Source organism: Corvus hawaiiensis, chromosome 8, assembly GCF_020740725.1.
Source record: "Corvus hawaiiensis isolate bCorHaw1 chromosome 8, bCorHaw1.pri.cur, whole genome shotgun sequence".
In the NCBI taxonomy this organism is placed as follows: Eukaryota; Metazoa; Chordata; class Aves; order Passeriformes; family Corvidae; genus Corvus; species Corvus hawaiiensis.
Genome location: NC_063220.1, coordinates 24,976,648 through 24,997,146, shown reverse-complemented (window position 1 = coordinate 24,997,146; position 20,499 = coordinate 24,976,648). Strand labels below are relative to the sequence as shown.

The window sequence follows — 20,499 nt, the reverse complement described above, 5'->3', positions numbered from 1 at the left end:
ATGGCAGGGGAGGGACCCCAACAGCATGCCAAGGTGAGCGCAGCACAGCCCAAAACCTTGCTCCCTCTTCTTCTTTCTGCTTGGAACTCTCCACAGCCCACTTCAGGATTTCTGGCTCAAGCTAGGCTTAGGGTTAGGGTTACACCTATGCCTAAGCCTAGGTTTAGGGTTCAGAAAACCACAAAGCCAGGAGCTCCAGGGACACTGACCATGCGAAAGGCATACAAAGTTGAGCACGGAAAAGCCAAAACTTTGCTCCCTCTTTCCTCTTTCTGCTTGGAACTCGCCACAGCCCACAACCCGATTTCTGGCTCAAGCTAGGGTTAGGGTTAGGGTTAGCACTAGGGTTACGCCGAGGATTAGGGCTGCGAAAACCACAAAGCCAGGAGCTCCAGGGACACTGGACATGCGAAAGGCATGCAAAGTTGAGCAGGGAACAGCCAAAACCTTGCTCCCTCTTCTTCTTCCTGCTTGGAACTCACCATAGCCCACTGCCGGATTCCTGGCTCAAGCTAGGGTTAGGGTTAGGGTCAGGGTTAGGGTTACGCCTAGGGTTAGGGTATAGAAAACCACCGAGCCCGGAGCTCCAGGGATACTCACCATGCAAAAGGCATGCCAAGGTGAGCGCAGCACAGCCCAAAACCTTGCTCCCCCTCTTCTTCTTTCTGCTTGGAACTCACCACAGCCCAATGCTCGATTTCTGGCTCAAGCTAGGGTTAGGGTTAGGGTTACGCCTACGCCTAGGCCTAGGTTTCGGGTTCAGAAAACCACAGAGCCAGGAGCTCCAGGGACACTGACCATGCGAAAGGCATACAAAGTTGAGCACGGAAAAGGATAAATAGTCTACATAATGAAAGAAACATAAAAATAGTACAAGTAAAGACAAACTATTCAAGGTATCACAGCACGAAAACATTTTGTGATTCCTGCAATGCCAATATGGTAAGCTTTCATGTAACTTTCTGTGCTCTTCAAAAACACAGAGGGGGGGGGTCATCTTACCATTTTGAAACTCTTAGTAACAAAAATGCTCAGCTGAGAGCCTTCTTTCATGCCTCCACAGAAGAGAAAGCATAAAAAGCTGTATAACTGGGTGAAGAAATCAACAACAAAAAACCCAAACAAAACCCCCAGAAACAAACCAACCCCCCTCAAACAAAGAGCCAAATCAAAGAAACCCAGCAACAAGAACAACAAAAACCCACACGAGAGGGAGAACTACTATATCTATCCTAAATGGATGGGAAGGGGAAAGGAAGGAATTTGTATTCAGTCCCAGGACCAGCACAGAAATATACTTCATCTTCTCTTAAGGGCAAGGAGGAAAGCCAGAGGAACAGTGTAGTTCACGCTCTGGTCTCAGGTAGGCTAACCCAGAGAACATTTATGTCAATGTTTCAGTCCAGACCAGGACCAGTTCCTGTCATAAATATTGCTGGGGCTGTTCTCCTCACTTGTTTTTATTCACATCTCAGAGCACCCATAGCACGTTCTAAACAAATCTGTGCTTTGACTGCTGGCCTAGATGGCAAGACTATTATCTTGCCTTAGGGAGAAAAAACACAAAAATGTGTAGGGTGGGGGTGCCAGAGCCATTGATTTGCCTTTAAAAAGAAATGAAATCACACACACAGATATAACCCTATATGCTATCCACCACTTGGGTAGGGCTGTTACTTCTCCAAATAGACTTTCAAAACAATAAGCACCCAAACTATTACAGGCCAAGAAAAGGAACAAAGAATTTACTGATAAACAATAACTCAGTAAGGAAAAGTGAATGATTAGAGAAGCAGGTTGAAAAGAATTAGGCTTTTTCACCAAACTCTGCAAATTACTAGAAGCCAAAAATTTAAGCCACTGTGGCAGGATATATGACTCTTTCAATTTCTACTGAGTTATAACTGAGTGATTTTCAAGCTTTCAATGGAATATGCGGGTACCACAGAGCCATAGTAGTCCGATTGAAAATACATTATAGAGCCCAAGGAGACTAAGCTCTATCTCTGGTAACTCAGTGGAATTTATTAGTCCTTGCAGACTGGCTGCTATTATGATCAAAAGCAATTATTCATGTTAAAAGTGTGACTGTTAATTTAAAAATGTCCCAATGTAACCCAAGTTTCCTGCTACCGTACAGCCTTCAAGCCATCCAGAAAGCAGATCTTTGGGGGACATAGCATGAATTATTTATTTATTGGTCTTCTAGATCCATTCTTTATGAAAGAATTACAATCACATAGCTATGATGGTAGAAAGAAAAAGAGAATCTTTTGTACTGTTTGTACACTTCAGATAAAGTTATTTTAAAATAGAGAATAGAACCAAATCTGAACCCTGTTCAAACTGTCCAACTACAGCTGAAAATTAATTATGGTTTTGGAAGTACTTCTGCAAATTGCTACTCCAGCTGACACCCCAGCCACAGTCAACCACAAATCAAAGCCAAACCACAACATTTTACTGGGAATATTAGTTGTCGCTGTCCATTCTTCTCAAAAGACTTCTTAAAGAGAATCATAATTTTGGCAATAATTGCAGCACAGTCATATTTTCAGTTCATCAAGGGGAAAGTTTTAAAAGAAGTTAAATAAAGGATTTTATTTCTAATATATTGTTGAATTCTTTACTAAATTTAGGTAAGCTTAGGACCAGCGAAATTTTTTGGTAACACTCAGTTTGCCAAGGGATGCCTGATATTTTTCTGCTAACACAAGAAAAATCACAATACAGATAAGTAGTTGTGGATTTTTCTCCTAGCTGCATGAATCCTCTTATCTCACCTCAAGACATCTGGAAAAATAGGGAAACAGATGCAGGATACTGACATCTTCATGCAAGTCATTCATGACCTAGAAAGAAACAGGCTGAAAAGCATGATCCTTTCCTGTGCTGTGCCTCGCTGGGGATGTTACTATTTGTCATCCCCACTCTGCTTTATTTTGATATAGATATGGCCAAAACACACATGCTTACACCAGAGGCAAACTGACAAGCACATATACACCAGTGATAAAGCAGAACATGGACTTTTTTCTGCAGAGCCTTCAGTCATGCTCTGGACCCCTCTGGTTCTCATTAATGAGGGGCAATACCCTGCACCCCAACTTTCAGAAGATAAAAACCAATTTTTATTGGTTTCTTTGGAAGTAATCTGTACATGACAGTGTTCTAATCCTTAAAATGGTAGATGATAACCCATTTTAACATTTGAAGGGCTTTTAAAATTAATTCTCCTTTCCTCTGAACCTAAGACAGCAAAGATGAACACAGACTAGAAGTTGAACTCCCACTCACTGCCATGTCCTTCATTCAAAATACATTATCAACTAAGCAAAAACAAGCTAGACCTACAGAGAGAAGGTTCGACAATTTCATATAGTCAGTAATTTCATCTGTACCACTAGAAGTCTTAGTAAACAAACTGCATATTCCACAAATGTAAAATAAATACATAATTACTATCCAAAATTTCAACTTTTTGTTTGTTTGTTTTTTGGAAAATCTAGCTGGTTTGGGGACCCACACACTCGACATGTATGATTTTAGTTTAGGTTTTTCTGTGAAAGTACTATGAATTAACAGAGTATTTTTAGTAGAAATTTCACTAATTCAAAAAGAATGCAAGAAAACCAGCTCAGTTTGCTCAAGTACTGTCCCATTTCTCTAGAGAACTGGATACATTCTTGTTCAATATAATTTCATTGTAGCAGTTTTTAATTAAAACATTCAGGGATAGGGAAAATATTTTTGGTGAATGCAATACGTAACTGTGCCATTAGCAAAGCTGAAATTTGGCAATGGCAGGAATACATAGTACCTTTGACATCACTGGTGTTTGTGCTGGTGAGCTGAAGCCACTTTCCTGAAAGATGTTTCACCTGAAGGCATGAAAGGCAACCAGCAGAGGAGTGAGCTATCAAGAAAAGATTTAAACTATGATTTTCTATACTTACCCTTTATGTTTCCCAGGGTAAAAACGCGCAAGACCTTTTGCTATGGTTTGTAAGGTAAGAACTAAGACTATACTGGGACATCCACCCATTCCTTCATGTCCTCATTTACACAGCAATTCATTTTTGACACACTTTTAAGGAATATCTCTGACAATGCTGATGGGGATGAATGTTTTTCACTCAGTGACAGGGGTTCTGTGGCAGAAACAGTGAGGTGGACACACATCAGCAGGAGAATGTGTTTCTGTAGCTACACAGTCACATACACACTGTAGCTGGCCCTGGCCTACAGCTTGGGCTGAGATAAGTGAAAGAAAACAAGGTGCAATCAATATTAAAGCTGGGAAAATAAATGCTACACTTTTTTCACTTGTTCATCAATTAACATATTATCTGTTCATTGGCTGTCTGCATTTCTGAGCAAATATTACATTCCATAAGGTAGAAATATTGGAAAGTAAATTTTGGGGCAATTACACCCTTGCAGACTTCCTCAGCTTTCTTTTGCATTTTTCATTCAACAAGTTATTAGTGTTAATGATACCCTTGGCTAATCCCATCCTCACAGGACCAGGTGGTATATGTTAACAGCTCCAAATTAACAGCTACGTTTAAGATAGAGACACTGGTAGGCTTGTTCAGCCCTTTATAGGAGAAGTTACTTGTCTCACTACATGGGAAAGGGTCATGTCAGTACTGGCACCAGTCTTAAGAGGTTCATTGTAAGAGTCTGCAGTAGTGTCTAGGCCAACATGGAGAGTAAAAATAAAGTTTCAGGTTAGCAGGCAAGAAAAATTTCCTTAAGAATGATATGGTTTAAAATACTCCAGTTTTACACCAAGAAGCGTGGTATATTTTTCCCTAAGCCATGCATGGCTATACCATTCTGGGTCATTTATCTACTGTAATCTTCACTATAACTTCATCTTGCTTATTTAGGATTGTATTGAAGGAACAAAGAAAATGTCTTGCTAGAAATGCATGTTTTGCTGCCAGCAGAATTAAACTGGGCTAACATGAAAGGGGATTTGAGCAGGGAGAAGCAGCTTTATACCAAGAACTGTTTTTACACAGGCTTTAGAAGAGCACTTTTTTTCCTTGTGAATATTTCCTTTTTCTTGGGGAATGATTGGAATATAGTGCTTCTACTAAACAAGACATATGTGAGAGAGAATGGTGTCTGTCAATTGTATTAATTGAGGTGAAGAAAAAGCCTGGATTAAAAAGGAAAAGGACAGTTTTGAATGTTTTCAAGTAGGGGTTCTATGTTCCATTAGCAGCACTAACTTATCTAATATCACTGTGATTTTTATCCATGATTGACAGATGTATATATATGGAAAGTGGTTTTTTACTAGAATTGCTTGGTCCATATCTGCACCAATATCATTGTTCTCATAAAACTACACACCAGGACTGACGTCGGAAATCTAATCCAAAACCTGTGTTATAGAAGCTGATGACTTTTAGGCCCTTGGTGGGATGGTAACAGGCAACTGCTTCTTCCCATGCAGAGCTGTAAATTAATCGGTACATACTGTCATTCCACTGCCTGCATCAGACAGCTCAAAAGCAGATGGTCCTGGCAAATTTTCTAAGTGTGTGAGGTGCGCTGATTGAAGCAAGAATTGAGCCCTTGTATGAGACAGAGGCCCAAGTTCTGGAAAATAAAAACCTTGTGTCTTCAGTCATCTGCAGTTCATTTCTTTTATGTAAAGAATTGCCTGAAACCTGCTTGGAGAGTTTCCAAGTCTCAGATAAATATTGCGTTGACTCAAAGTACCTAGGAAACAAACTTCCATGCAACAGGGTTAGTGCCAATTAAGATTGGCAACTAATTCTAGGCTACTCTACAATTAACATGGCAGCTCAGCATGGATAAGACATATATACTGATGAACAAATTATATAGTCATTTTGTAACTCAGCCTAAAAGAAAGAGGGCATAAAACAGAAAAAGCAAACCCACAGACAATCCTAGGTAGGTAAAGAAAGCGTTAAGAAGAAATTAGTGAGAGTGCAACGCTGAAGCAGGTGGCAGTGGCATACGCTGTGATGGCTGGGGTGCCAGCAGATCCCCATAGCATGAATAAAATACTGCTTCCAGACCTGATCTGACTTAAGGACAATCAGCACTTTCACAAAAAGCAATCAAATAGTTCATTAACCAAAAGATAATTGTAGATACAATCCCAGCTTCCAATTCCACCACAGCCACTCTGTTCACAGGTCCCAACAGTTCCCTCTTGACATTTTCATGTTCTATTTACCACTGAGGCCTGTGCCATCCACTAATCAGCATTTCATGTACCTGGCATTCTTTTTGTCTCTTGCAGTTGCTCTAACTCAAAGCCTTGTTCTACCTCAGCAAGCAGAATTTATAGTCATTGGAAGAATGCATCTGGTGGAGCTCCTAGGGAAGAACAGAGAAGTGGCAAGCAATTAGGCACAATCTCTGTCTCCTGGAGCTTGCCGTACCATGGATTTGATGAGAGAAGTAGACAGGCAGAGATACTATATGCAGTAAAGGCACACACAGAAAAATGCAAATGAAACCCTCCATGCATTTCCAAAAAGATCAAGAGTCCTCCTTTCCCTCCTTGGGTAGTTGCTTGAGGATTTTTATTGCATTCTTTAACACCAAGGTCTTTAAGGGCCTCCATAAAGAGCAGCTAACTTACTCTTCGGCTGGGAATCAGTTACAAAGCACTGAGGCCATCTAACCTTCAGTAAAGGGTCTCCTACAGCATAAGGCAGGTTAGAGGGATCCCCAGGTGACAAAAAACCCCCGGGCCTCCCCACTTGCCTGCCATTTCTCTGGCTGGAGAGCAAGCATCAGCAGCAGTTCCAATGCAGACACTTCAGGTAAAGCAGGTGAACTCCTCTGCACCCACCTTTCCCTAACTGCTACTGTTCTTATCTGCTCTGCTCTTTTCCTTGGACTTCTCTAAGATTCCTAGGTCAAGCAAGTGAAAGGGGTTAGGATGGGCTAACTAAAAGGAACAAGATACCTCAGCTACTGTTTTGGACATGGATGCTGAACTTTTAGATCAGTACTAGAAACAAGGAGATACTGCCTTTTAAAACTGAAATAATGGAACAACTCAGATGCCTATGCTGCAGCTGAAGAGTGTACAGGAAGCTTTGTAAAACAATACCAAAAAATCAAACCACTATTTCTCACACAGCTACTCAGATCCAGGGCTTATTTCATGAAATTACTCAGCAATGACATCTTAACAGAGAGCAAGCAAGGACGCTCCAAGACTTGAAACCACAAACTGGCCAGGTACAAAATCTGTGTGCTCCAAGATGATCTGTTACACCAATTACCTACTTGGTGGTTTCAGACAGTCTTGCAGGAATTGTGCTTCACACACTATCCACAGCAAACCATCACTGCATATGGTATGTATTTACTAACATTCTACATATGGATGAACTATACCTTCATATTCATATTTTTCCTGAATTTTCTGTGTCAAAGCGATAGGAGGAAGAAAACAGGAATTTTTACTTCTGTACCTAAGCACTGGGTTGCAGGTGATCCTTTAGATAGGTGCAAAAATCCATGGTGTTACATACCCAAGCACATGCATTTCCCAGACTCACTTTCACTAACTTTGGTTTATGCTTCATTTCATTGCTGGCAGTGGAACTGTTGTACCTACACAGCGAGCACAAGTGGTCGTAACATCCATAACTCACAAACGCCACGTGCAGATGTGCTTTCACAGTTTACAACTCTGCTGAAATGCCTTCTCATAATTCAAAGAGTGCTTACACAGTTTCCACCGCATAGCAAAATTATTTCCTAATAAGATAAGAATCTCTGCTGCAGCAGATGAAAAACATTCGTTTGGAATATTCCAGCTACACTGCAGATGAATGGCCTATTGCATTATGTATATCCTGATTACAGAAACTGGAGAATACAGTGGTGGGTTCAAGTTACCCATGTTCTCTAGTCTTATTGGCAGTTTTGGGTATTCATTCTATTTTCCTACTGGAGCCCCATCTAATCTAGAAGATGACTAAGAAGACAGCAATTCAGACTAAGACACATTTAAAAGCACAAGAATCCAGAATACTTGTAGTAGGGCACATGCATTTTTAAAATATGGAGAACCGTACAAAATTTCTTAAAAAAAAATTACAATCATATATATAGTTTAAAGGCTGATGTCATCTAAAAGTATGAAGAGTACAAGCAAGAACATAAATACATTAGATTATGAAACAATTCCTGGCCAGAAGTGGAAAATTACTTTCCTCACTCTTGTAAAGATGCCGTGGGAAGGGTGCAGCCACACGATGTCCAGATCACCAAGGGGTCAGGCTGAGTGAGCAGTTATAAGGAGATTTTGGATAAATTACATGAGCACCCACTACTCAAAGAATAGGACTGAAGCAGCTGAATCCTGTTGCTGCGTTTGCCTTTGACTTTTTTCAAGGCTTCTATTTTCCAAGTCACTTAAGCCATTCAATTTATTCCAAGTTTGGTGTTAAAGTTCCAGTTGGTTTTTTTACGTCATTAGCAGTACTCATTAAGAAAACCAAGAGGATTCACAGATGTTTTGGCACCATAACATTGATGTAAAATCCATGTAGTTGATGTCACTTACACTACATCCCCAAATAATCAACAGGAAGATACTGTGCATGTCTGGAAGATATCTCAAAGCCATCAGACTACCTTTGCTGGGCACTTTTGTCTCAAGTATTTCTGAGAAGAATAGATGCAATTGACCTTGACACCTTTTTCTGCACTGTCATGTATCTGCTAAACAAACCATTTGTACCCATCTTCTCCTCACTTACCTTTGACTCCCAGAAGTGAAGAGTGGACTTCCAACGAAAAAATTGCTATCTTGAACTTAAGTGGACTGTAACAAGTGTGGCAGCAGCATTTTGCTAAGCTAAGAGTAGTATTAAATTCAGAAATGGAGGGGAACTGTCTGAAACTGTTCTCCAGAAGAAACTGTACAGGAGGCCAGGATGACAACTGAAACTCAAAGTGTGGGTGCTTTTCAGTCAAGCTCCTCATAATGCATGCATTTGCAGCCTTTTCCTTTCCTGATACGCCAAACAAAGCATTTATTCAATTTACTCATTCCTCTGCATGGTTACTAGAAGCCACCAGGGCTACTGTCAAGGGGCAATGACAGCCAAAAGCTCTCTGTTCAAATGCATCCGGTGGAGCGCGTGGTGCCCCTCACATCATAAGGGGTTGCTGCATTCATGAATGCAACTGCTGCAATAAACACACTCTTAACTCCACCTTCCCTTGCCCCGCAGCAATCTCTACTGTGTTGTCTAAAGCAATCCTATCACCTACAATGAGAGCTATATTCAGTTTAGAGGGGAAAAAGGATCAAAATATACCAAAAACTCTTCATCCAAAACATTACATCACCTTCACCACTCTTTATTTTGATCTTTGCTTTTGACCTCTTTTGCTACAAGAACCCTGTTACCTTTTCTGCCTGTTCAGAAATCCCATTTCCTTCACAGCATCTTACTAAACAGAGCGAACAGTGGAGCTGCCAAATAAAAATACATGTATTTAACTTATCAAATAAAAGAGGGAAGTGATAAGAATAGAAATTGTCTTTAAGGAAGGAATTAGCATGCCTACAAAAAAAAAAAAAAAAAAATCCAAACATCTCCACAACAACAAAACAAGCAGCTTCAGCCTAGTTCCCCCTTCTAGATTTTCTACCATATCCTGAGTTTTTTAATACCATCTGCCAGAAAGGCAAGTTCCTCAGATGTGATATCTGTTTCTTGGGTTTTTTTCTTCATTTAGCAGCAAATAATGAAAAATCTTCTCCCACATTTTATTAAGTCACTAAGCCTCATCCACCTTTTCCTTCTTTAAAACACTATGCAACTATTTAAGTTCGGGATGCAATTTGATTGAAATCTTCTGTTACGATCTCTGCTGTAGACAGAGTATAAAGAAAGAACCTTTACATGGGGTCCTACTCATGCTGATCTATACATGTTCAGATGTGCCCCAAAGGGTTTCTAAAGCAAGAGAGTTTACAAAAGAGTGAGCTGCATTTGTTCTGCAAGGACTTTGTCACTAAAAAAAAAAAAAAAAAAAAAAAAAAAAAAAAAAGAAAAAGATACTAGCCTCACTAAAGGACTTCAGTTTGATTCAGCTGTTCCAAGTTTCACCTTGCAGTTCTGGAAAGTTAGAATCTTTACCTGCACTCAAATTCCTGCAAGCAGATTGCTCTGCTGCCCTAACCACCTGCTCTCAAAAGTTGAATGCATCCATCTTTGGTGTTTGCAGCTGACAACTGAACAGCATTTTCTACTGTTTGCACACTGACGCTCATTTTCTGTTGCTTGTAACCATGCCTTTTCAGAACAGTGACTTTTCTCCTATCTTGGCAGAGACATATGGCTTATTACAGCAAACCAAGACGCCAACTTTGATGTTTCAAAGGTCAGATTATTTTTATTTTTTGTTATCTAAGTAAGGGAGGCTTTTTTTTTTCCTAAACCAAACTGGGAAGACACACTAATTTTTACCCTTTTGTCACTCGGGAAAGGGCACAAGGAGCTATGCTCGAGTTTTTAAGTTACCTCCTGGGAGCTCCTCTGAAAACTCCCAGTTTGATTGCTACGGTGTTTGTACCAAAGCGAGAAATAGCTGCCCTGTTCCACTCACTGCAGGGAAGGCAGCAGGAAAAGTTTATGAACTGTAATTACCAGCTTACCCACTCAGGCTCCCTCCTAAAACAGGAATCATTCATCATCCTCTTTTGTGCTACCGACTCCTTAAAAGGCCTACTCAGCTTTAACTCCCGGGTATCCCACCACAGCCAGGCTCCCCAAGAGCCCACGCCAGGGCTACCTAGATGGATTTCAAAGGGAACATCACGCCGCTCGCCTGCCTTATTTGGAAAGACCTAACTCTGCACGGCTTGGCACAACCTCAGCTGCCGCGCAGGGCTTCGTAAACCTGGAGTTCTGGCAGAGATTTAGCGAGAAGGAACCTCAGATTGCAATGAACTCCCAGCACCAGCAAGAAACAGAAATGAGAGTGAAAAGAGAGGGCGGGCTGACGAGAGCCGAGCGGAATTTAGTTAGGAAGTCGAGTTAAAAACAAGCCCAAAAGGGCCCAGCGAAGAGCCCTCGGGAGGGCTTTGAGCGTGTTTAGTGCAAAAATCTTCAGGAAGGAGGAAAAGGAAGGCCGGGGAGCGAGCGAGGGAGCCGGCGCGACCCAGGCGGGCGAGTGGCCAGCGGTCCGGGGACAGCCGCGGCCAGCAGCCCAGGGACCTCCGCCGCACACGCTCCTCTCGCCGCGCTCAGGCGGGCAGGGCGGGGGCGGAGCGGCGCCGGGACGCCCCTGCACCCCCGCGGCGGCCGGGAGGCCTATGGGGGCGCGGCGCCGCCGCCGGAGCGCCGGCAGCCCCTCCCCGCCGCTGCCTGCGGGAGTGGGAATAAAGACAGATAGCGGGGCAGGCACCGGCCGGGCGGGACGGAGCGCGCACAAAGTTTCTTGCGGAGCCCGCGGGCGGCGGCAGCGATGCCCGTGCTGCGCGGAGCGCTGGGGCTGCGCGGGCGCCGCCGGCCTTAGGGGAGCGAGAGCGGCGCGGGGCGCGGCAGCGAGCCCCCGGCCCGTCCTCTCCTCCGGGCGGCCAGGAGGAAGCGCCGCGGGCAGGGACGGGAGAGCGGCACTGCCGGAGCGCGGGGAGGGGGACCGGCACCGCGGGGCCAGCCGCGCCGGCAGAGCCGGGGGGAAAGATGAGCTTGTTGTCAACCATCGACACTAGCGCCGCGTCCGTGTACCAGCCCGCCCAGCTCCTCAACTGGGTCTATCTCTCGCTGCAAGACACGCACCAGGCCAGCGCCTTCGATGCCTTCAGACCCGAGCCCTCCTCGTCCCAGCATCCCGACCTCGGCTACACCAAGAGCACCCCGGAGCTGGGCTCCTCACTCAGCTCCAGCTATCTCAACAGCTTCTTCCAGCTCCAGCGGAGCGAGGTGAGTCCGCCGCGCCGCCCGGCGCGGAGCCCCCGGCCCCCCCGGGCCACAACCGCCATGATGCCTCGGGAGCCTCCTGCCCCGTTCCCCGGGCCGGGACCGAGCCCGCCCGACGCGGGGCAGCCCCGCTCCCCGCCGCGCACGCCGGGGCGGCTCGGCCGCCCGCGCAGGCTCCTTGTGCTCCTGCCCGGCCGCCCCCTTCCCGCCGGGCGCTCCCTCGCTGCCCGTGCCGCTAACGGGCCGGGGCGAGGCGCCGCCGCGGCATTGGCGCAGCCGCCGCCTCCTCCCGCCGCCCGCCAGCGGCGCGGGGCGCCCGTGTTGACAGTCTGGTCAATGGTTACACCGATTTCCCGTGCGCGGCCGGAGGGACGGAGGGCAGGACACGCAAAAAGTGCTACATCCGTCATAACGTGTAAAAATACCACCGCCGCCACCACCACCCCCCCTCCGGCCCCCCTCGTATTTTGCCCCCCCCTCCCCCCCAGAGTGTTACTTAAAAAGCTTGGTACAAGAATACATATAGCTTATGAGAGATCAAAGGCAGGCACTATTTGAAAGGGAGAGATATAAACAGGAACGTGATAAAAACAGCGAAAAAAGTTTTGTGCACGTTTCGTACCGCAAGAACAAGACTAAATGAAACCAAAGGGAAGGAAGCTAAAAAACTAGGGTATGCAAAGACAATTCGCTGTGGAACTCCCTGTCACAGGAAGTTGTTGAGGTCAAGCACTTCTGCATTGGAGGGATTTCACATGTGTGGAGATACTGCAAGGTGGCACCTCACACACCACAGCTCCCAGCCTCTCCAGAAATTCCAGAAATGATCCAACTACAGTTTGGCACCCTACTGTGGGACTCTTGCCGGAGGTATTCAACAGCATCTCTGTTTGATGGGGGTTAGATGGACTATACATCCCAACCTGCTCTGGCACTTCCTATGGAATGACATTTCAAAGTCCTTCCAGCACCTTTATGTTAAACATCGACTTAAAATGTATCCTCAGTCAAAATACACCTTCCTGTTCTGTCAGAAAAGGTATGGAGTTATTAATTAAAACCAAATCAAATTCCCCAACTGCTCTCATATTAGAGCTGCTAACAGTTAAGAGGCAGAGTTATATAGACACATGCTTTTTCCTATAATTAGAAATTCTTCCTTCTTTAAGAATTTAACAAAGCACATCCAGTCTCAAAATGGGCACTATTTTTGGGAGTATGTAGTTCAAAACCCGTTCAACCTGATTAAGTCTTATTAAGCATGACATAGGCAGTTTAACAACATATAGCCCTAACAAGCACATTGATTTTGCAAAAAGATTAGCAGGCAGTGCAATTTAAACTATTAGCTACCTACCTGTTGATGACAAATTGTAGATTTTGCCCCTTCCTCCTTGGTGTACAAGCTTTATGGCACCCAGGTAGCAGCAAGACTCCAGACTCCAAACTCAAGTTTGGCCTGCATGGTTTCCAGACTGGGACTCTGTTCAGGCCCATGTTTGTTTAAGTCAGAATACATTCTGCTCACAGCAGGTCCTTTTTCTTTTTGGGAGAAAAAGGAAGAAACAAGTAAGTGGAGACTGCATTCAGGAAGCCTTTGAAACAGTCTCTGAGAAACAGTTTTCTCTTCCTGACAGTTCCCCGAGTTCATTTTCGGCTTCTACTATGCTCTGTGCAAGTAGGGGCTAATCCTTTTGTCACACTCCCTTTCCACTTGGCTTATAGTTCTTTCCATTTCCCCCCCCAAACTTTACTTCTTTCTTCTGGAAAATCATTTCCCTGGTATGCCAGGCTTTCCTCAGGCCCCTGTGTCTGCCCTAGCTCCAAGCAGTCAGCCCCTGTGCAGCCTTCCCCTGGCTGTGCTGTTCAGATCCCAGAAGTCACCTTCACTGCATTTCTGTGTGGATTCCTATCATCCACAAGCTGTACCTTTATTCTGCTCTTGTTAACCTCGTTACAGTTTCCTGAGGCACATGAACAGCAGCAGCAACTGAGAATGCCAGCTCTGTAGAAAGCCAAGAGCATTCACCACTCAGGAAATAAGAAGCCATTTCATTCTATACAGATATTTTAATATTTTAAAAGATGAAGGATGTTAGATTGTTCCCATTTGTTTTCCAGCCTTTAACAATAGCATTGCCTATGTGACTGATGCAGAGACACTTCTGTGTTTCCAGTATTTACCTGAACTATGTCTTAATACATGGTAACTTGAAAAGAGAGAAAGGAGCACAGCCATCTCATATGGCATGGGAATGCCTCTGCCCTTCTGGATATACCCTGAAGGAAGTAGGAAACCCTTCCATCTCCCAGGGTAACACTGCCTGCTTATACAGCAGCTTTCATTCAAGGGTGTAGAAGGTGCTAGAGATACTGTTGCTCAAAAGAAGTTCTATCAATATGTTAGATGCTCTGTTCTTTCCAGAAACTGGAAACTAGACTGCTTTTTGGCAGGAGTCGCCCAAGAGTTTCCAACAATGTCATGCTCTTAATTCTTGAGATTCTAACATCTGTTTATTTGCAGATGCCATTGGGTATACACTACATATTTTAACCGTGTAAAATTATTTTGGAGAGCGTTAGCACTGTATGCTGTTTTTGCAGCAAGTGGGCTTATGCTATCTTTGGAACAACACATAGCTTTCCACAGTTAAACTGTTGACTGTTTTCTACACAGTGCTTGCTTTGGTTGGCATTTTTTTTTTCCTCATGGTTTTGTCCTGGGTTGGCTTAGCCTGGAGCCGAGCTGTGACAATGATTGACACATAGCTGTACACAATATTTGGAAAGTGACCTAATGAGGGTCCAAAATAGCAACAGATTGAGAAATGATAGGATCATAGGGTGTAAAATAGTTGTGTGTCCTGTATGTTGCCTTGCAATTGAAAATTTCTGGAGAAGAACACTTGGAATAAGAGACAGCACTTGTGAAAAGTTGCTATTATACAGGGTTTGCAAGTCTGCATGGCAGTGCCTGTGTATGTGACTTGCATACTGACCAAAGGAACAGGACAGAAAAAAAAAAAAGTGCCAGCACCCACAGAGTAGTCTTGTACTTCAAGATTTTTGTCCTCCAGACTTTTTCCACTACAATGGATGCCTTCTAAATAAACATGATGAACACAGCTGTTTGGTGCATAAAAGCCCATTGTACCAAGGGAAAAAAGGCAGTAATAAAGGTTTAAACAGTAAAGTAACAATGAGTGTTTTGTTCCGTATGCAAGACTCATTTTGCAAAACAGACCTGCTTTAAACCAAACTTTATGGCAGCATTTGTTGTCCTAGATATGAAATAAAAGCATGTTAGACCATTAAGATGCAATAAATTGGCCATTGAACTGAGCTCCACCCTCATTATAACACCATCCATCAGAGCCAAGTATTTGAGGCTTTGTTGTGGGGCTGGTTACATGGAATTTAACGCTTTTGAGACGCAGCCAGGTATCTGTGGCTTTGTCATTGAGGGCTATAATTGAAAAACCTAGAATAAGGGGGCAAGAGAGTCATAAGTTATTTTTCTACACTAACAAGAGGCATCCTACCAGGTCAATGCTGTCTTTGGTCAAGAAGAGACAGCAAGCGGTAACTAAAAATTGTCGTATTATGATAGTTAAACTTTTTTCTCTACTTTCTGTGTCTTTCAAGAGCAAAATTCCTTCTAGAAACCTCTATGGCAGCCACGTTCTGGATCTAAACCAGATTTTATTTAAGCACAAATAACTGCATATACTAGATGAGAAAATAATCGCCATTTTCGACTTGGAGACTTCCAGATCCAGTCCTTATAGGCAAGAGAGGAACTAACTGGGAGTGAGAACACACAAGCTAGTTCAGTTTGCTACAGTGAAGTATGGATCACTTGCTTGGAAAGAAAAATGTGTAGAGTTTAAAAAGTTTACAGAGTGCTGTAGAAAATAACATTCAAATCCCTGTGAAATAGAAGCAGATCTGAAGCACTGGGACAGATTAGGTAGCTTCCCAAAGAAGCATTCATAAACTAACAACAAAATCTGATGAAACACTGGAAGAACAAAAACATAGGGAAGGAAATCGGCAGTTCTACAAAAAATGTTTTATATCAGACAAACTTGTTGTTCATCTGTCTTTCATATAATTAGAGGGATACACACTAGCCTGATACTTTATGAAGAAAGATCTGTTATTTGGCATAGATGAAGTAATTTGGAGGATAATAGTAAGACTTAAAAAAAAAAAAAAATCTCCATTCTCATAGTATCAGAAGAATGCAAGGATTACTATATCAGATCAGGCCATTGGCCCCCTAAATTAAGTGTAATATCTCTAAGAACAGCCATGATTAAAAGATGTAAAAGAGAGAACAAAATGCCTTTTAAGAGGCTGCTCACAACCAATATGGTCTGAGGGCAAACACAACAGAGATGCAGATTAGCAGAAATTGCCATATGCTCCAAAACATGTCCAATTTGTTTAATTTTGTGTAACATTATTAGTTATTCTAACAGAGAGCATGTTTTTGATCCACAGGGGGCTTAATGTGCTAGGCACTCAAGTGAGGACTTCTTGCTTTCTCAGCTACAGACTAAACAGCCACAGTATTACCTCCTCTTATTCAGCATAGTTATTGACAGAGTAGCACAGCCTATGGTACCTGGAAGTGTCCTTTAATAATAACTGTTCTTATTTGATTGATTTCCTAATTTTTTCTCACTATTCTTTGTGTAAGTACCAACATTGGAGTGCCCTTATCCTTCACTAAATTTTATTGAAAAGACACTAGCACAACCATTCCTGTGTTGCAGGAGCTTGTGCTCTCTGCCTCAGGATGATTGTGTGCTACAGATATTTTGTGGCTACTTAAAGTGCCAGACAAGTAATTTCAAAATGCTTTTCAGGAAGTTAAATGTCAATTCTCACATCAGTCCTTGTAAGAGATTCCAGGGAGCTGAACCTCTTATGTTAATCAGAGGACAACATGCATTTGGCAATCTTGGCAACACCAGCCTCTGTCCTCCCACACAGCCAAGCTCCAGAGCCCTTTTGATGATGCTGCCTCAGCATACAAAGTGCAGCTTTCACAGCCCACTGTACACTGGTCTCAAAATCTTAGATCCTGTTACAGGTATTTGAGCTAACAACTATTCTGTTCCCAATTCCAGTTGGACATACACTTTAAAATGCAAAAATTCAGGGGTTTATGTCTACAAGCATTCTCTTTTGCTCCCTGTTCTTATCTCTGCAGCTATGGCCTCCTGCTTTGCTACTTCCGGAGTCTTTGGAAAACACCCACATTTGCCAGGGAAATAGAAACCCCACATGTGAAGGTACTATAGGAAGTGGAGTCTGAAAATAAGATCTCTATCTTGTATAAAAAGTGTGAAATTCAGATTATCATCCAAATTACACTCTTCCATTTGTATCACCTAGGTATGGCTTTAGGCTTCTCAGTTGTCCAGGATTAAGTGTTTTGTTTCTGTGTGTTTTTATAAGTGCACAGTACTGCATATAGTAGATACTCTTCTTACTCTTGACACTTAGACTGAATTACTAAAATAGCATTTTGATTGCAGGAGGAAATGCACAAGAGCCAAATTTGTTTCACTAAAGAAAGTGTTCTAAATACAATTATGTTGCTTTTACTCTGACTTCCCTACCTGACTAAGAACAGCAGAAAGTTCCCAGAAATAAGAAGAAAACGTGTTGAATTTACTCCAACAGCCAGAACCTCTTGTGTTGCTTCCTTACCCACAAACTGCCCCCACCTCCAACAAATGCTGCTGTAGCTCTGCGGCACACCTGCCCTACCTCCAGCTTTAACTAATTCAAACATGACTTACACCTGGGCTTTAGTCCATTTACAATGAAAGTATTATCCACCATAGTAGTCTGCAGCTACTTGCTTTCACATCAAAATCAGAACCATGCTTGGAAAGCTGGCAAGAGCTAAAATATTAATTGCTGAAAGTAAATCAAGTCTTCAAGAAGAGGGATATGTGCTTTCTGCTTTACTATTGATTTATTTTTGATAGGTTGAAAAGAAAAATCTGGCAATAGAAGATAGACCAATTATATCTGTTATTCCTGATTAGCTGAAAATCATTGCCAACTTCTAAATCACTTGGAATTTTGTATCTATGCAAATGCCTCGTTGAGAGAAGCACTGGCATGCTTTTTCTGCCTCACAAATGCATTCATATCTTGAAAAAAAACTTGCCAGGCAGTATATAGAAAAGTAAAACACACCAACCTATAATTGGAGGCAAAAGGATGTAGAATTCTTGTTACAATTATATTTTATACACAGAGCTTTCATTTAGAGTTATTTTATGCGTTTACAGTGTCTTCCATGCCAAAGCACCCAAACAAAGGGGTGATGTAACTGTGTGTTGGGTAATGATTTTTCATCCACTCCTCTTTTGCTCTGCAGACACAGACTCAGTTATTCAGAACAGAAAAGGAAGATATTTCTCCAGTGAACTGCACAAATGATCAGACAACCAAGTCTGACTTGAACCAATATATTAATTTGTGAAGTGTATGGAATGAATTACATAACCAAGATGTGGACTAAACTGCTCTTATCCCAAAGCCAATCCCCCTCTTCCGCCCCACCCAGGCCTTTTCGGTTTTGTTGTTTTGTTTGGGGGTTTTATGTACTTGTACAAGATAGATAACAAACAACTTGTAGCAATGTTGGTAATTGTTACTTTGGTAATTGACAACTAAAAGAAAAGATTGAATTTTACTGACAGATGCTAGGTGAGGATTAACACAGAGGAAAGTTTTCCAGATCAGAATTTAAGTGCACCATAAAAGGGCTCTGAAACATGATTTAAGTGAAATTTAAATCTAAGACCAGAGAATCTTTTCCATGCTTCTTTAAGAAGCATGAAAAATAATAACACAGTGCAGTTGTCAAAAGGTGCAAGCACAGATATTACAAAGCTAAATCATACAATACTGATAATGTGTATTTGCATAGAAACAAAAGCAACTGTGTCCTGTTACCCAAATTAGATGCACACATATAAGTGCTACCTAAAAATGGATACTAGGTATCACCTTCCATTTTCTGAACAGATTAATGAAATGTCTCAATTAATACCTGTACTTATCCCCAGTTGCTTTTCCCCAGAAAAATTGCTAACAGCCTGATGCCCATTTTGCTATCCTCTGGAAATGCTTCTCCTCTTTTAGAAAGCCACAATGAAATGATTAAATTAAATGGGGAGAATATAAGTCTTTTCCCCATGGTTTACTTGGGTTCTGTGTGGGTTCCAGAGTAATTATAATAGATCAAAGCAGCTAATTAAATTTTAAAAAGCTATTCAAATCTTACAGTAATCCTGACATAATTCAGACAGACAGTATTTCGTAAGTGTAAAAATTTGGATCACTTAATTTTTCCTGCAGGTCAGTTCTTGTTCTCAGAACCATAGCAAACAGTTTGTGATCTACTAAAAGCAGAATCTCAAATTATAGAGAGATTCACTTGAGGAAAGCAGAATAAATGCAGGGTTACAAGTCCTGGGCTTTCTCCATGTCTTTCATTGTCTAGCCAGGCCAGCACAGCTGTGGGGAGCTTTGGTGGGTTTTAACATGTCACAAGCCTAGCCCATTACTTTCTGTCATATGTTTTGGTGCAAGCAAATAGTAACAAGTCCAATACTTTGACTAAGAGGAGTTTTAAGGAGCCTCTTGTAGACCCCTTTTTCTTAGCTCTTTCATCTGCTGCTGATGGGAGAACTGCTGCCTGGTCTTCCAAACTTGTTTCTTAAGAAATACATTTTGCGTTTCGATAAATATAGTTTGAAGATTAGCAAATGCCCTCATGATCCAGGACTTGAGCTCATATGCAAAGCAGAAATAAATTCCTGCTACATTAAATGGCCACCCACACCTACTCCCTGCATGTGCCAGGATTTGGTGTCTCTTTTCAATGAACACAAGTGCAATACCCTATACAGAAGGATTGTGGGTACCTGGAAATCTGTATTTACATCTCATCCAGCTAACTGCCATCAAAGCGAACACTTCAAGGGGATCAGCTTGCTCTCACAGATTTCTCTTGCTTCTAGGAGTTCCACGTATCTCAGTGATTTTTGCAGGGGAGTTGCAGTCTGTATTTCTTCACACTAAGAGAACCTGCTAGGCAACTATTTGTAAGTAGTTATTAGGGCTGTGCATACTTGTGGTTGAAAGGAAAGCAAAGCATCTATTGTACAGTCATTGCATCCTGAAAATGGAGGACTAGCGAGAGTTTTTAAGAGGGTTTGAGCATCACTGATCCTTGAAATACAGAGGTGTTCTTATATAATCATCCTTTTCCAACATACATTGCGACTGAAATTAGTAGAATAATAGATCCATTCCTCTAACAGTCCCAGCTTGGGGAGAAAAAAGAGCCTCAAACCTACTTGGAAACCAGATTACTCAACTGTTATTTTATAATTTATCTGAAGCAGATTGTGATGTTTTAGGTTTGCTTGCTCAGATCACACTTCAAGCTGTGCGGTATCACAGTTGATTAAGAGCCTAGCTTTAAATGTAGATAAAACTATCTAAA

The 20,499-nt window shown here is 42.4% G+C and overlaps 1 protein-coding gene across 1 annotated transcript in view; it reads left to right on the top strand.

The window, feature by feature from the left end:
- The first annotated feature begins 11,411 nt into the window (after positions 1 to 11,411).
- ZCCHC24 (zinc finger CCHC-type containing 24) overlaps positions 11,412 to 20,499 on the top strand; it is a 109,353-nt gene continuing 100,265 nt past the window's right edge. Inside the window, exon 1 of the mRNA XM_048310936.1 lies at positions 11,412 to 11,957. Within this exon, the coding sequence (XP_048166893.1) occupies positions 11,718 to 11,957 (240 nt within the window). The 5' untranslated portion in view covers positions 11,412 to 11,717. The remainder of the gene's footprint in view (positions 11,958 to 20,499) is intronic.